General features: G+C 41.5%; 1 protein-coding gene across 1 annotated transcript in view; it reads left to right on the top strand.

The window, feature by feature from the left end:
* Positions 1 to 12,924, top strand: part of LOC124594574 (IQ and ubiquitin-like domain-containing protein) — an 88,743-nt gene extending 75,819 nt beyond the window's left edge. Inside the window, exon 4 of the mRNA XM_047132944.1 lies at positions 12,748 to 12,924. Coding sequence (XP_046988900.1) covers positions 12,748 to 12,924 — 177 coding nt within the window. The remainder of the gene's footprint in view (positions 1 to 12,747) is intronic.
* Positions 12,925 to 17,646: the final 4,722 nt, after the last annotated feature.

The following is a 17,646-nucleotide window of genomic DNA, read 5'->3' as shown; positions in this document are numbered from 1 at the left end:
AGAAACAGAGCATCAATCTAAGAAACGCTATATGATGTATTCTGGATCGCTGGAATGAACAGAGAAAGATGCAATTATTATATAAACTAACAAAGAACTGATATAAAACTTTATTTGCTTTATTTTCCTGCAACTGCTATTTCGTCATCAAGGTCCGCCAAATGATGAAGAAATAGTCGCAACCAGATGCAGGAAAATAATGCTTAAAAACAGCTTTTAGATGGTGTATATGGGGTGTAACAGGTATGAGTGCATATATTTCTATTGGTGACTGAGGATGATGTGGTGAAGAACATTACATAAATATTTATGTCGTTTGTAGACTAATAATTATAGCTATTACAAGTCTTATGTTTTTAGGTTGATTAATATCTCCAAGTATGTGTGGCAAGAGGAAGACATTGTGTTTTTCTCCTAGGAAGCAAGTCAAGTGTTGAAGTGTGGATGCGTAGCCGCTAAATGGTTAGTCTATACTGACAGGTGTAGTCCACTTAGTAGTGCAGTTACGAGAATGCAGAAAACATCAGGTCGTAAAGTTTGTGACTTGTTTATTGGAAGACTGTTCGATGCAGAGAAGAAACAACCACCACACTAATGTGTGTCCGTGTTAAAGTACCACATATAAAAATTACTGCACATATAACCGAATAATATCCAGTATAACAATATTCTTATCAAAGCAGTGGACGACAACCTAAAGAAGATAACTTTAGGTGTCACATGACAGGTGGTTGATGAATCCCACTGATACTATGAGAAGAGTAAACAGAAGGCATCTTTACTCAGAGCTCTATGATTGACATACGTGATACATATCGTTCCATGAATGGCATACATCACTACATATCGCTTCACTAAGAGACAAGATGTGATCATACACATTACAGTCAATCAGTACAAACATACATATCCTCTAATTAGGACTTTCATTAGCTTTGTTAATTTATATTTAATACCTCCTCTACTTTGGCTGGCAAAATGAAGTAGAGTGAACCATAATTACATTACTTTCTTTCAAAGCACTTTCAGCTCTTTAACCATTAATTCCATTAATCTGTATTCTTGCCTTTGGAGGAAGCAACTGTTATACATAATTTTAAAATCAAACGTCATATAACGCAGAGACTCAAATACTCGTGGTTAACTACAGAGTTAGCTAATTTTTACTTTCTCAGTTTATTATCCAGTTTGACGGAAATGTTTCCTTAAGCAGGGTCCTTATTTCTTCTCTTAGCGAATATTACCCTAAGCATATCTCTTCTTCTTGAAGGATATCTTTAATGGGATTCAGCATTATTTTCCTCTTATTTCGCAGGCCGGTCATTGCGATGTACGAGTATCTCTCCTTTCCTCTAAAGTGGTTGGGGTCCTCTCTTCCATGGGTCCACTCGAACCAGCCATTAGCTCCTTTCTTTGGGGATTACTTACCCATAACTGCAAATTTAAAGTAGCTCACCCTCCATTTCCACTACTTTATTGAGTACTGCCGTACTTCTCCCCTTTCATTTCACGTTATCTTAAGGCTGCATCCTCCATGAAACTCCAGCTATTTCCCACTTTTCCACTACGAGTTCTCCTGCCTGTTTTTCTCCCATCAAAACTCCTTTTCCTTCTTAACGTTGGCTTGTCATTTCTATATCAAGCTTATTAGTAGGACACCCTGTCCTATTCCCCCCTTCCTTGAAATAATGACAAATCTAGCAAAAGAAGACCCCTTATGCATCTTTGTTTGTGCATAGTCTTTAAGTGTGTGTATGCATGTAGGTGTGTGTGTCTGTGTACGTGAGGACGTTTGTGTGTGACTTGTAGTAGGCATAAATTCCACACATACCCCTAAAAGCTAAACACAAACCCACCTACAACACATCAAATTAATACAAAAGTTAACAAAATCCATCAGTTACGTCCTCGATAATCATGACATAACACATCTTGTACTGTGTTCTTCAAATTCATAGGCGACTGACTTTTTTCCTTCAAGTAGTTCATTGTTTGTGCTTTTTATTATTTCCACGTTGTATAAACTTTTCTCTTTCCCCGTTGTTGGCCCTATCAAAAATAATGCTTTTGGGTGTGGTACCCCTTCGACTCTGTACGAGCCGACAAACTTGGGAAAAAAATTTACTTGTCTCTCTCTTGATCATTAATTAGTACTAGATCTCCAATATTAAATTCCGGTATTCACACTTGTATATTATATCGTTTCACTCGCGAATCCGCACTGTCTGTTATATTTTTCTACAGTTATTGATGTAGCTCCTCTGTCGCTCTAGTTTCAGCCTGAGGCCAAGTAAACACTTTTAGTAAAAGTTCTCCTATAAAAGGCTTATCCATTATTTCCATAGGTGGCAATCCATCTAATCACTGTCTCTGTGTCAGCATGTTCAATAGGGTAGAGTTTAACATACTTAGACCAACACTCAACCAATACAGATATATGTTACCCTCCCCCTTCCCTCTCCTCGTTGGTATTTGGCCAAAGAAGTCAACAGCTGTGAGCTCATGTAAGCCTGTAGGTAGAGTCGGGTATAACTTATACATTATTGCTTGATTGTTGTCTTTCATGTTTTGGCAAGTTTCACATGTATGTAGTACAAACAGCATCATTTTACTTAAGTTCTTAAAGTACCCTATGTTTTCCACATTTTCGTACCCCAAACTGTCCATACGCTTGATGAATAAATGTAATTAAACCAAGTCCTACAGGTTTCAGTAAAGAGTCTCCATTTGAGTCTAATTTTCTTTAATCTCCAAAACAGAACGTGATTTACCATACCGTTATCAATTGTCCCTCCTTGGTCTAAGGTTTTCCACTTATCCCTAAAGTATGGATCATCAATGATGTCCTTCATTATTCTTAAGGTTAGGATTCTTACTTCATTATTAGTATAACTTATTGATAAAAAATTAATGTTGAAGGTAGCTCCAGGACCTTCTGTTCTTACAAAATAATTCATGCCCATTGGTAAGCGTAATTATATACTTAATGTCGAAAACTAAATCTAGTGCTTCGTTATTAGTATACGCTATTATTTTTTATCATCATATTAGAATTTGAAATTTTTTGATACTCAACACTATAGCAAATAATTCTTTTTCTGTTACTCTGTAGCTCTACTCATGTTTGGTTAGAGCTCAGCTCGCAGAAGCTAGTGTATTATGTTCTCCCATGCTAATTTCCCACTCTCTCTGAATCAACTCACACGCTATTCCATACTCTGATGTCTCATTATTTAACCTGAAAGGTTTGTCCATCTGTGGCTGTTTTAAAACGGATGCCTCTACTAGAACTACTTGAATCTCATTATAGGTCTTAGACTCTTTGTCATTCCAAAGCCATTTAGTTTTTTCTTCAGTAAGTTTAATAACTTAAGATTATCCATAGGCTGATCTGGAATATATTTCCTAAAGAATCCTGCTAGTCCCTGAAATGCTTTCAATTGTTTCGTACTTTTAGGTTCTGGACATTATTTTATGGCTCTTATCCTGTCTGGATCAGCTTTTATTTCGCTTATATCTACCAAGTGACCAAGAAACTTCACTTCTTCTCTCCTAAAAATCAACTTTGACAGTCTTATAGCGATTCCTTTAACGTAAAACCTTCCTAATGTTCTAACCAGTAAATCACAATGTTCTTCCCATGTCTTGGACACTAGAAGTATGTCATCTACATAGGTTATTAGTTCTTTCAATAAAATATTACTCAGTCCAGCGTCCAAGACTCTTGTGAATATCGACATTGAGATATTTAATCCAAATGGTAACTCTCCAAATTGGTATGACTTACCCTCATACAGAAAAGCAGTAAATTTCTTTGAAATCTCATTATGTTTGACTTACCGGTACCCAAATGTAAGGTCCATCGATCTAATATACTTTCCTTATTCAAACTTCATCAATATTTTGTCTATACTGACTGGTCGATCTTTTTCATGTTCTATGTGCTAATTTAGAGTACATGTGTCCAACACTAGATGTACTCCCCCAATCGCTTTAGACACTACTAATGACAAGTTATTGCATACACTATAACTCCATTCTATTATTCCTGCTTATAACATTTCATTAATCTCCTTTTGTTTGGCTGGCCCTACACTTAATGGTGCCAGATAGGGTTTACAGAAAAAAAGGCGATTCATCTTTGATCATAAAACTACATACATAGTTACAAAGTACTCTAGGTTTATTTAAGAAAACTTTACTATACTTCCTCACTATATGGTATAGATTATTTTTCTGTAACTCAATTAACAAATCAGATTCATAAGCTTTCGTCCTAATTGGTTTTTGCAGCGTACTTTGTGTGTATGAACTGTTCTCTAAATCCGTCACAGTGCTTGTTGCTATGAGGTGGATGTTACATATCTTTTTATTACCAGTAATCTTCTCACTAAATGATACTTCAAATACTTCATCTTGATAAGCACATGTTAATATCTGTGCTGAGAAATCTAGTATTACTTTAAATCATATCAGCCAATCAATAGCTACTAACAATTGCAAATTTACATTAGGCACTATTAAGAATGACTGCATAAACGTAAAATGGTTTAATGCTATCGGTAACCGTGCTTCATGCTTAATTTATCTTGCTTTGTTTCCAGTTATTCCTACTACCTACTACATATACACCAGTAATTGGCAGTATTGGATATACTCTCACATTTTATTACATCGAACAAAAACTGGGACACAATAGAAATTTCATTCCCCGAATCTATGGACACCCTCACTTCCCGATCGTCAGTTGTTCCCGAAACTATTGGTTTAGTAATCTCAATACCTTTTTCTTTGTCTCTTTCAGCGAGTAACCAATTTCGTAGTGGTGTTACCTCACTAAAGGCAACAAGCTTTTTTCATATGGGCCTACACTTAGTTGGACACGTACTGAATCTGACATCTTTACCAGGACGTCGATTGTTTTCCGTTACTATTTTGTTTGATTTGCCGAAAAATCTGCACTACTCGAGCACCTTCCTTCAGGCCACTATTTGTGAATATTTATGTATCAACGCTTCGTACTTCCCGTCTTTGTTGTTCGAATTTACTATTGTGACTTTTATTTGCCTGACAATAATTAAACTCCCGTTTTTTTCTGATATTTAGAGTTCAATTTACCTTCTTCCTTGACTGCGATTATTCATCGTATCTAGATTTTCAACAAACGACAGTAATTCATTCACAGTAGACGATCCACTATGTAAAATTTCCTTTCTTACATAGTACGGTAACGCTTTACCAATACGTTTGCTAGATGTACTTCGTGTATTGTATCAACGCTTCGTACTTCCCGTCTTTGTTATTTGAATTTATTATTGTGACTTTTATTTACCTGACAATAATTAACCTCCCGTTTTTTCTGATATTAAGAGAGAATACTTGGATCCTGTTAGACGCCATTCTGTATACTTTTTGAACCTACCCCATGAATGTTAAAATGTTTTGGGTCTAATGATTCTAGAGTCAGTTTCTATTGTATTGTTTTAGACCAATACTTACACTTGAATTTCTCCTGAAAATCGTCCCACGAGGAAACTCTTCCGAATGGGCCTTGCCCCACTCAGCAGCGCCCCGTAGTAAATAACTCAAAACGAAATCTGTATTTCTAGAGTCATCCCACTGTTGTGATAATAACCTGGAAGATACTCCCAGGAAGTACGTTGGATGTACATCCCTATCTGGTTTAAACTTTGGAAAATGCTTATAAAAGTTCATTCCGCTTCCTAACTGTAATTCCTCTAATAGTGTTGTTTCATTGGAAGATGTACCTTTAACTTGACTTTCTCTCAGTTTCCTTCTAGGTTTTTCCAATTCGTCCCAGTTCTTTAAACTCATTGGTGTTTTTAGTGGCTTCCTCCCAGGAAAACTGCCCGTTTTCTAAAGTGCGTGAAGACTCCTGAAATTTATGATCTAACAATTCTTGTATTTTTTCCTCCAAACTTGAATGTATTTCAAGCGAATATACGAAATCTCCGTTGTCGCTTCTCTGTTCTAAAATTTCTAAGCGCGTTTGCGCATCTGACATCTGATTTTTTACCAACTTACATTCTGTTTATGAAAACTATCTACGTCCATGTGCAAATCTTTAACATGTTCATGGACCTTGTGGTGTGCGTACTGTAAGACCTTCAGTATACACACCATCAGATTATTTGACTTGTCACTCTTCAGACGATAGAAATGCCACTTGCACGCTTGGAGTAGCGGATTGACGGTGACCAACTTTAAACAGAACTTGATTAATTTTCACACACATTTATTAAAATAATAACAAGCATAAAAATTACTTAACATGGTTCTGGATGCTATTTACAATTGACAATGTGAAGTTCCTTTGGTATTGGCATGTTAATCTTATTCTCACATATATCTCTCATACTTCATAAGTGTCTATACATTTACCTTCATGGCTATGTACAGGAATATGGTAATCTTATTAGGCGCAGACTGAAACTTGACTTTAGACTCGTACAGACTAATGCAGACTGGTACAGACAGGTGCAGACAAATGTAGATTGACTAATCGGAGATCTGTACACTTGTTATAATACCTCGCGCGTTCATGTATCACTGCGCGAGTGTGATCCGCGAGGAGAAAAGTTTCTACGTTAGCAGCAATCTCATTGGCTTCATTACATATTAATACGTGGATCAGCGGAAGCAGAATTTGGTCCGTCTCTATGGCAGCGCCATCTCGTAGTGCGGAGACGGACGAGCGCTGTGCCTGCGCTGATGTTCTTAGCGGGCCGTGCTCTAGTGGGAAAGTTGTGTACGCGCTAACTACGCGGAACTATGTACACAACATACCTCTTCCCGAACTAAGTCATATTGTTTCAAGACTTTGGTGTGTATCTCTGCACTTAACACCTTAAGTCTTTGACCTAGCTTATGTTTTAAACGCGCCTCTAACGCTTCGTGAGTGTCTTTAATCTGCGTTTCTAATTCTAGTCGCAGTCTGTTTCGGTTTTCCATTAGTTGCTCGTGAGTGCCTTTAATCTGATTTCCTAAGTCTTGACGTGGTTGAGCAAACTCTCTTGAAATTTGCAATGACTGCCCAGTAATTTTACGAATCACTTATCAGTCTTTGAAAATTTTTCCTTAGATTGTTCTGTTCCTTGTGGAAACCTTTCATTTGAATGTCTCTGTACGCCTTCCAATTTTTGTAGTAACATTTCCGTATTAACATAAATAAACTCAAAAATATTACCCCACTACGCTCACAAAAACAGTTTCGAAGTGAAATACTGGCGTCGCAGTGGTGCAGACCGTGTGCTAGCGTCGCGGTGGCGTAGACCGCGCTCTAGCGTTGGATGACTCGTTGACGGCTGCGTGCCGAACCGACGTCGCTGGTTGCGTGCTGGCTCTTGCCGCATCGTCTAAGGCAACATGTTTCGTCTGTTCAGACGGATACTCTTAGCCAAGGTGCACCGACGTTCTTGCTTATGATACCCGTTGCCCTTGTCATCACGTCTTCTCTGTGCTGATTTATTACGGAATTTCTTCCTTTCAGTCTGTTTTTTATTTGCCACATTCCACTTATAACCAGACGGTCGCCACATGAACTGTTTATTAATGGCTGATGACTTCTATATTCAGCTTGTGTGGCGATGTTCTGAATGCTTGAGCAACGTCTGTTCTGAGTCTCTTGCTCCATGCAGCTACACTTAACACCGCCACCTTAAAACTCTTATTAGCCTGGTTCAAATGGCTCTGAGCACTATGGGACTTAACTTCTGAGGTCATCAGTCCCCTAGAACTTAGAACTACTTAAACCTAACTAACCTAAGCACATCACACAAATCCATGCCCGAATCAGGATTCGAACCTGCGACCGCAGCGGTTGCGCGGTTCCAAACAGTAGCGCCTAGAACCGCTCGGCCACAGCCTGGTCTAGAGATTCAACCTTGCTACTCTTGTGATTTTTCTCAGGATCCAGCTGTTCTGTGCCCTGTTCTTCCTTGGCGTCGAACTTCTTTCTTCCGTGCAGACTTCTATACGTGAAGTGGTTATAAAACAAAACACTGCTTCTCTACTTAAATAAAGTGCAGATTGGTTCCAGCTAACTCTGTATGTTGTCACCAACTTTTATAAACGTATACACGTTACATGGGAAACTACTACTCCCAAAACCAAGTGATATTACTATCTCAAAGATCTCTCATTAACATGTCTCTGAATAGTGTATAACAACTATCGCTTATCTACATCATATGCGTCTCCTGTGGTGCCAGTGGTCTTCCTTGGCACCAGAGCTCCTTCGTTCCTCCTCGCTGCACGGAGATTGTAAATGCTCTCCGGCAACTAGATTTCACACATGTCGAGTGATACACACATCAATAAAAGTTTCGCATCACCCCCAGTTCTTAGAACTCCGGAAGATAGACGTTGACTGTGGATATTTAATCACAGACACAGTCCCTTTTGACTGTTCAGAGATGTCGCTAAACCCGCCCAAAGACGTAAATAACAACGCATGAGCAGCGTCTATTAGACGGAGGGGGTCCGACAGCCGATCAGTTCCAGTCATTCCACCAGGAAGGAGGTACAGGGCTCGTGTTGTCTGTATTTCAACCATGCCTACACGGTCAATACCGCGGTTCGATCGTGTCTGCATTGTTACTTTGTGCCAAGAAGGGCCTCAAAAGGGAAGTGTCCAGGAGTCTCGGAGTGAACCTAAGCGATGTTGTTCGGACATGGATGAGATACAGAGAGACAGGAACTGTCGTTGACATGCCTTGTCCCACTGTAGTGGATGTACGCTACCTACGGATTATGGCTCAGAGGAACCCTGACAGCAACGCCACCATGTTGAATAATGCTTTTGCTGCAGCCACGGGATGTCGTGTTACGACTCAAACTGGGCGCAATAGGCTGCATGATGTGCAACTTCACTCCCGACGTCCATGGCGAGATCCATCTTTACAACCACGACACCATACAGTGCGGTACAGATGGGCCCAATGCCGAATGGACCGCTCAGGATTGGCATCACGTTCTCTTCACCAATGAGTGTCGTATATGCCTTCAACCAGTGAATTGTCGGAGACGTGTTTGAAGGCAACCCGGTCTGGCTGGACGCCTTCGTCACACTGTCCAGCGAGTGCTGCAAGGTGGAGGCTATATCTAATGTTTTGGGGTGGCATTATGTGGGGCCGAAGTACGCCGCTGGTGATCGTGGAAGGCGCCGTAACGGATGTATGATACGTGAATGCCATCCTCCGACCGATGGTGCAACCATATCGGCGGCATATTGGCGAGGCATTCTTCTTCATGGACGACATTTCGCGCCCCCATTGTGTACATATTGTGAATGACTTCCTTCAGGATAACGATATCTCTCGACTAGAGTTGCCATTATGTTCTCCAGACATGAACCCTATCGAACACGCCTGGGATGGATTGAAAAGGGCTGTTTATGGACGACGTGACCCACCAACCACTCTTAGGGATCACCGTTGAAGAGTGGGACAATCTGGACCAACATCGCCTTGATGAATTTGTGGATAGTATGCCACGAAGAATACAGGCATGCATCAGTGCAAGAGGTCGTGCTACTGGATATTAGAGGTACCGGTGTGTACAGCAATCTGGACCACCAGCTTTGAAGGTCTCACTGTATGGCGTTACAACATGCAATGTGTGATTTTCATGAACAATAAAAGGGGAGAAATGATGTTTATGTTGATCTCTATTCCAGTTCCCTTTACTAGTTCCGTAAGTAGCCGAACCTAGGTAATGCAAGACTTTTTTATGTTTGTACTTCCCCACAGTATGTGGCCCGATGTTTACAAACCAATTGCGATCATGGGCATCTTTATTCTGAGCTCTACAATTGACATACGTGATGCATGCTCTTGCATGAATGGCATAGATCACTACACAGGAGGAGGTCTGTTGTGTTTTCCGATGAAAACTGGTTCTGCATCAGTGCCAGTTATGGCCTCGTGTTGGTTAGACAGAGGCCAGTTGAGGGCCTATAACCAACCCGTCGCTGTGCTAGAGACACTGGACCCACATCCGGGGTTATGGTCTAGGTTGCGATTTCGTATGACAGGAGGAGAACCCTCGTGGTGATCCCACGTACCCTGAGTACGAAACTGTACGTCAGTCTGGTGATTCGACCTGTTGAGATGCCACTTACGACAGCATTCCAAGGGGTGTTTTCCAACAGGATAACGCTCGACCACATACCGCTGTTGTAACCCAGCATGCGCTTCAGAGCGTTGACATGTTGCCTTGGCCTGCTCGATGACCAGATCTGCCTCTAATCGAGCATGTTGGGACGTCATAGGACGACAGCTGCAGCGTCGTCCGCTAACAGCATTAACCGTTCATATATTGACTGACCAAGTGCAACAGACATGGAACTCCATCACACAAACTGACATGCGGCGCTTGTACAACACAATGCATGTAGGTTTGCGTACTTACATCCAACATCCTGGTGGTTACACCTGTTATTAATGTACCAGCATTGCATATTTGCAATGCCTTATCTCGCGCTTATATTAATCTGTGATCTCGTTATGTTAATCACTTAAATATGTTACCCACACAAATGTATTCCAGAAATTTCGTTACTATACATTAATTATTTTTTGGTGCCGCGATTTTTTTTGTCAGTGTAGTAATGATAGAAATGTATTTGCGGTGTAAATGGTATGCAAGTTATAAAAACTGGCGTAAAGAAAATTGTACAGGTTAGAGAAAAATTGTGTCATGAAATTTTAAGTCTGGATAGCTGATGCCAGTAGGAAATGTTGTGTAGGTCGACAACGCACCATTTTTAAACTACGGAAACTTGACGCCATGCACTGCGATTGGCCATGGGACTGCCCTGTTGCCGTTCGTCGGTTGACGGGCAGCGCTATGGTTGTCGGTTCACACATACAAACGTCTCTCTCCGCGTTACTGCCCCAACGTGATACGCACACGTGTCGAAAAGGTCTTGCTGTTTGTCTCCACCTCACATCAGCTTCGCTTCGCTTCGGAGCACACACACATCACGTGTGATTTACTCATACAGTAAGCATGGTGGCACAGTATTCGTTTGAAGAACAGCGTGATATGGTCTTTGTTTATGGACTACCCGACGGTAATGCGCATGAAGCTCGACGGTTGTATGAGGAACGCTACCCAGCAAGACGTCACGCACAGCCACAGATGGTTACAGCAATTCCCCGGTGACTTGACGAAACAGACTCGTTAGCGGGATATCATAGTGATGCCGGAAGACCTCGAACACGACGAGATGCTGCATTTGAAGGCACTGTTCTCGAGCGCTTCGAGGAAGCACCTACGACAAGTACTCGAGCGGTTGGACACGACATAGGGGTCACTCATCGGTTAGTCTGGGAGGTTTTGAAGGATGACAGCCAGCATCCATTTAGTTTCCACCCTGACCAAGACTTATAATCATGTGGCGGACTATGAACACATACCAGGGTTTTGCCGGTGGTTGCTGCGACATGTTGCACGAGATCACGACTTCCCTGCCATTGTGCTGTCTACCGACGAGTGCAACTTCCATCGGGATGGTCTTTACAACACTCGAAACGTTCATTACTGGGCAAGGGGAAATCCTCATGTCACGTACGTCCACGGACACCAGGAATGATTTTCGCTCAACATTTGGGCAGGCATTGTGGGTGATCATCTGATTGGGCCGTTCCGTCTACCTCCTCGACGTACCTGGGCATATTACCTTCACTTTTTGCAAGAAACTCTACCTGGCCTGTTGGAAGATGTTTCCTTGGACATACGGCTACGCATGTGGTTGCAGCGTGATGGGGCGCCCGCACGTTGCAGGCGTGCCGTGCGCGGATATTTAAATGAATTCTTCGATGGCCGCGTAGTTGGCAGAGGTGCTCGTAGGACATGGCCCCCGTGATCGCCAGACCTCATGCCACCGGACTTTTCCTGTGGGGATTCTTCAAGGTTCTAGTTCACCCATCCGGACGCGAACCGTCTAGAAACATGCGACCAATCACATCAGGGCAATGCACCCGCTTTATGTAAACAATGTCCTAGCTACAAAAAAGGACCTTTTCAGGGCTGACACAATTTGTAGAAGACTTCCTGTACGCGAACTAACAGCCGTTGACGGGTCTCTTCCCAGTACGTCTTACCAGGAGACTACAATGGATGTGCCGGGACCCCGGCGTATTCGCCCCCAGAGTGGAAGGCTGGCGCGTTACCACCGAGCGTGCAGGCTGCCTTGGGTACATCGCGATCTCCGGCAGGCAAAGCGTTCGCGGTCGTGCATTGTCCAGGGTATCCAGCAACAGGGTAATCCCGCAGCCAACATTAGTAATTTTGGTCCCTACTGGCATCAGCTATCCCGGGTTCAAATTTCGCGACACAATTTTTCTCCACCTTGTATATGAATTATATTAAGTACCATGTTGTATATTAAACTAATGCATCGGTTATTTATTTGTTTATTTATTTATTTCATTTGATCTGATTAGGACCATCAGGCCCACGTCGGACAAGAATTTCACACATACAGAGCTCTTTTTCTTCCTTCACAGTTACCTAAGAAATAGCATTATCAATTTTGAGAAATAGTATTAAAATTATTTGAGTGTCTCCAGAGACAATGTGAATAAATAATCTTGACTGTGAACTAATGAAGGTAATACTGGCATTGTTTCTTTTAGTAAACAGCGAGAGTTAGCGTTGAGCAGTATCATTAGAAACTCGATGCGGTCATGTGAAAACACTGTACGTATTTATTTATCGCAGGTGTACGAGCCGGGCTTCGTGGAGGATGTGCGGGTGCGCCACCTGCTGGCCAGGCAGCGCTTCCGGAACCTGGCGGAGGCGGAGCGCCGCTTCCGGCACAGCGGGGCGTGGGAGAAGGTGCAGGACGATGTCGTCTACTGCCCTCCCACACTGGAGGCCGATGCCTTCCAGCCCTAGGCTGCCCGCCGTTGCTGCTCTCTGTACTCTGCGCAATTATACCGCACTCACAATGACGTCATTCTTTTCCTTCCAGCGCGTAGCCATGGTATTTTGCTACCGTTCCCCGCCACTAACCATTGTGGCCGGGGCGGATATTGGCCGTTGCATATCCAGTTGTGATAGTAAGTTTCGCCAGCAGAGTGCCTCAAATAGGAGGAGAGATACTCGCAGTAGTCATGTTTGCAGAAAAATGTTGACAAGGTTTCTCCTGCTTCTGCAAAACAAAATATCTTCTTACTTTCATTTCTTTGCCCAACCATCTTTCATTTTCTACGTCATGTAGGCTTTGACGATGGGTTGTTTATTACTTGGTTAGTCTTACATGTTGTCCCGCCCTATGAAACTGTTTTGTTCCTGACATTTAATGCAGAGGTACGTCGATTATCTTCAGAGGTGCTTCTGGTTCCGCCGAGTCTTGCTGACTGATAGGTCGGATGTTGGAGAATGACATAAATATCATGGAAAGGTAATCATTGTCGAAGCTAAAGCTTAACTATAGAACACATTAAGGGGGGTACGTACATGCTATGCTGTAAGTGTTACATTTACAATATTGATGACACATTATCTCAGAACCTTTGATAGATAGAGATATAAAATTTTAGAAAGTATAGTTTCACTCCTTTTCTGATTACTGAACCAGAATCATGACATACAGGCAGATAATTAATTAGTTATGATTTTTTAAAAATTTTTGTTCAATTTTTGAAATCCTCTCTTGCTTCTGTAAGTAAAAAACCATTATAGCTAAAAATGTTTTGGTGGTTCAGCAGCAGCAGCAGTATACTAAAAGGTAACATAGTGTAAAATAAGATATACATATCTGTAATAGTTCATGAGATAATGGGTCAAATCTTTAAAAAAGTCATTTTCAGGGAATAAAGTTTAAACGTTTTCATTTGATGTTAACTCACATATGGAGTCATGTCTTCTCCTAGAAAGAGCCAGGCCCATAATAAGCATTATCTGGATCCTCTTCTTGATCACCTTGCAAACCTAAAACTTCTTTGTTTTACTGGCTCTTGCTTCTTTATTTATTTCCTCTGCTGCACGCTGGACTTTTATGATTCTGAGTCGATCCACTAGCTGGGAGGCTTGCAGGATGTTGGGTCCTAGAGTAATACCAAGTTGCTCTAGTACCCTAATTCCTCCCTTATTACGATCTTTTCATCATAGCGTCACAAACACCCAAGCATATAGTTTTCATTCCTACAAAGACGTTTTTTGGCATGCGGGTCCCAACGACATTATTGAAAGACTCATTCGGGTTTTGCGTTAGACCACGGACACATTTGGAAGGAAGTTCAGGATGAACTAACTCTCTATCATCATAGTCATCATCTTTATATATTTGTTTAATAGCTTCCATCACTGCAAATGGTATGCCATTTTCGTGTCTAAACTGTTCCTCTGTACCTGTCTGCTGAGCTTTGCTGTACTTGCACCATGAGTCAGAACTGGGTGAGCAAAGACCATGTATACGTTTATCATCAGTGGATAATTTGTGGAAGAATGTAGCCCACACTGCTCTTTTCATCTCTTGTAGATCATGTGTATTGTTTCTTGTTGCCATTCCATAATATTGCTAGAGTCCATCAATGTTTTTTTCTGTAAGTCTTCCTTTACCATTTAGAGTCTTTCCGTCTGATATCTTCTCTTTTCCTTTTCGAAGGCGTGTTCCAATCCGTTTTTGAACGTGGCCCACACATTAAATCTTTAAAATATGCTTTTCACCATAAGGTTGACTTTCCACTGCTGATCTGAAAACCTTCGAATCACCGCCTCCCCAAGTACTCAGTGTAGCACACACCTCTCTCCTGCTGTGAGCGTCTGAACACAGAAACAACTGCAATAGCCTCCACACCCTCACTAGTTCCCTCATAATTCTTAGCACAATTTGATTTATGACTTTCACTTGTTCCATTGTCAACTGATTTACACTGATGGCAGTATTTGGTTCACATGGCTCTGAGCACTATGCGACTTAACTTCTGAGGTTATCAGTCGCCTAGAACTTAGAACTAATTAAACCTAACTAACCTAAGGACATCACACACATCCATGCCCGAGGCAGGATTCGAACCTGCGGCCGTAGCGGTCGCTCGGTTCCAGACTGTAGCGCCTAGAACCGCACGGCCACTCCGGCCGGCGATGGCAGTATTTAGTGAGCCGTTCTATGTCTAAAATTTTGCCCGTGTCTCCAAAATTTTACCTGTGTCTACACTAGTGACACTTGCAACTGAATTTTTAGATGTGTGGCCTCTCTTCTGCTACAGGTAAATATGTTGTGTTACTTAATGCTACTTCTTTAGCAACACCTTTCATAGAAGCTACAGTGACAGATTTGACACATTCACCAATTACTTCGGTGTACTTAATTGATCTGGTTGGTGAGTTTGACAAGTTTAGCTTTGCACGTAATACTTGAGCTGCAGTCAGTCCTTTACCTGTACACCTCATTCCATACAAGAATCTAACATTGCTCTCAAACAAGTCATTCATGCATTTTTGAGAAGTCCAAAATGATGTAGAAAGCCTGCAAACTTTGCACTGAATAACAAATTTGTTAGCAAGTCCAGTCCTTGCAGATGCGTCCTCACAGATGCTAATTTGCCCACCACAAACCTTACATGAGATAGTATCTTGTAAAACTTGTCCTAACACACACAAATCTAATAAAACGTAAACTGTTTACATGCTGTTCTTTGTCAGTAAGAAATCCTCATGCTTTCCAAATTTCCTCTTCGAAGCACTAGTGGGCCTGTTCTTATCATGTGTCTGTGATTCAGATGTATGCTGATTTCCATGGAAACGCCCTTTCTTTACGTCATGTTGAAAGAGGTATGCCATAAGAACGTATAATAACGCACCAAACCACTATGGTTACAGTTCATAATCTATAAAACACTACAACCACAAAGTAACTTCACAAAATGCATGTGAAATATCGCCATTTCTGTTTACACACTACATCCAGCCTCTTAACACAAACATTAACACGAATTGAAGGAGTAAATATATGAAAACCACAGCCTTCTGATTTGAATAGTTCCGGAGATAGAGATACTTAAGGAAGTAAGTGCAGAATGACTGGATTTTTTTACACTTGCACTATTAAGTTTGAAATAATAGAAACTACACTTCCTGTTGGAATTAATCGACAAATGATGCATCAAATTATTCAGGAGAGATAAAATATTATAGAGAGATAATAATCGGAAAATGTCACTTTTTGACCAATTTCACGAGACATACTGCCATTAAATGTATTGCCAGTTGTGAATATGTCAAATGAGCTGTAGAATGGAATGACAACACTGAAAATTTGTGGTGGACTAGGACTCGAACCCAGATTTCCCACTTATCGCGAGCTGACGCCTCACGATTTTTTACAATCCTTTTGTAAATTTGTTTATTTTATTCTTAGGCTCCAAAATTGCGGATACAATTGTAATAGAAACTGTTTCTGTTAGTAAGAAGGCGTTATAAACAAATTAAAGAACATAATCTCAATATGAAATAAACATTTTAGCCACATTTACTTCGTGCATCCACCTTTCAACATATGGATGAACTCAAAACATCAAAAAGAAATTAGAGAACGGAAATTCTTACAGTTGTATTACTTAACAATGACAACACGGTCAAAGTAAATCAAAATAATCATGGAAAACAAATGCGGCACTCCATTCCACATGCGCTTCCCATCTCCGGACAATGTTCATCGGTACCAAGTCGATAACTATTTCGCTTTGTGTCAAGGTCCGCTACAGGGGTCGTATTCAGCTCAGTACACCCCAACTGTGTGTGTGTGTGTGTGTGTGTGTGTGTGTGTGTGTGTGTGTGTGTGTGTGTGTGTGTGTAGGGGGGGGGGATGAAGATACTGCACACATAATTTGCAAAAAGTCGTTGATAACAATTATCTTGTAAATATTGTCAATAGTCAAGAACCATCTCCTCATCATCGAAGAATAAGTAATTGATGGACATCTCAAACCTTCGAAGCTCGAGTGGTGGACAGATCCAGGGGCACGTAGTTATATTCGGTAATGAATGCTGAGACATGGAAAAGAGAGGGAGTGATGCAAGCAATTGTAACAGGTGGCAGGTTGGATGCCGCCATCAGTTCCTCCAATAGCCTTCTCGTAAGTGAAGTATGTTGGCAGGTCCACTGTTTCACTAATATGAACAAATATGAGGCTGCAGCCTGCACTCACACATTTATAAGTCACAGTCCATCTTCATGTGCAGGGAGGGTTAGGGTGTCGCAGTGGAGTTTAAATAGCAATCTAGCAGTAAGGTAATACCCAAATCCCTCCCGTAGTGTGCATGCTATCGCTGCTGGTAGTGGGAGAACCTGAGCCATGTGTATCAACTTGCTTGCCACATGAAGGTTAAGATAACGGACACATTGTAGGCGATCCATAAATCGAAGAAAATTCTGATGCAGTTTTGTGCGTATCGCCTGTAGAGGACGAAAATTGTTCGTGGTAGCCATGTGACACACATCTCATTTAAATGAAATACCGAAATATCTGACTGCATCCATATGTGGGAGAGGTGCCACGCAGCTCCCCTGCAGGTCCCTTCCGATATGCATCGTTGCCGACTTGGCTACATTCATGTGGCTTCTCGCCGCCGATCCATATCGCTTAATCCATTCAAGTATGGAACACCCCT

The sequence above is a fragment of the Schistocerca americana genome, chromosome 2 (genome assembly GCF_021461395.2).
Source record: "Schistocerca americana isolate TAMUIC-IGC-003095 chromosome 2, iqSchAmer2.1, whole genome shotgun sequence".
Taxonomy (NCBI): Eukaryota; Metazoa; Arthropoda; class Insecta; order Orthoptera; family Acrididae; genus Schistocerca; species Schistocerca americana.
The sequence above is the reverse complement of the archived record's forward strand: the minus strand, read 5'-3'. Positions and strand labels throughout refer to the sequence as shown.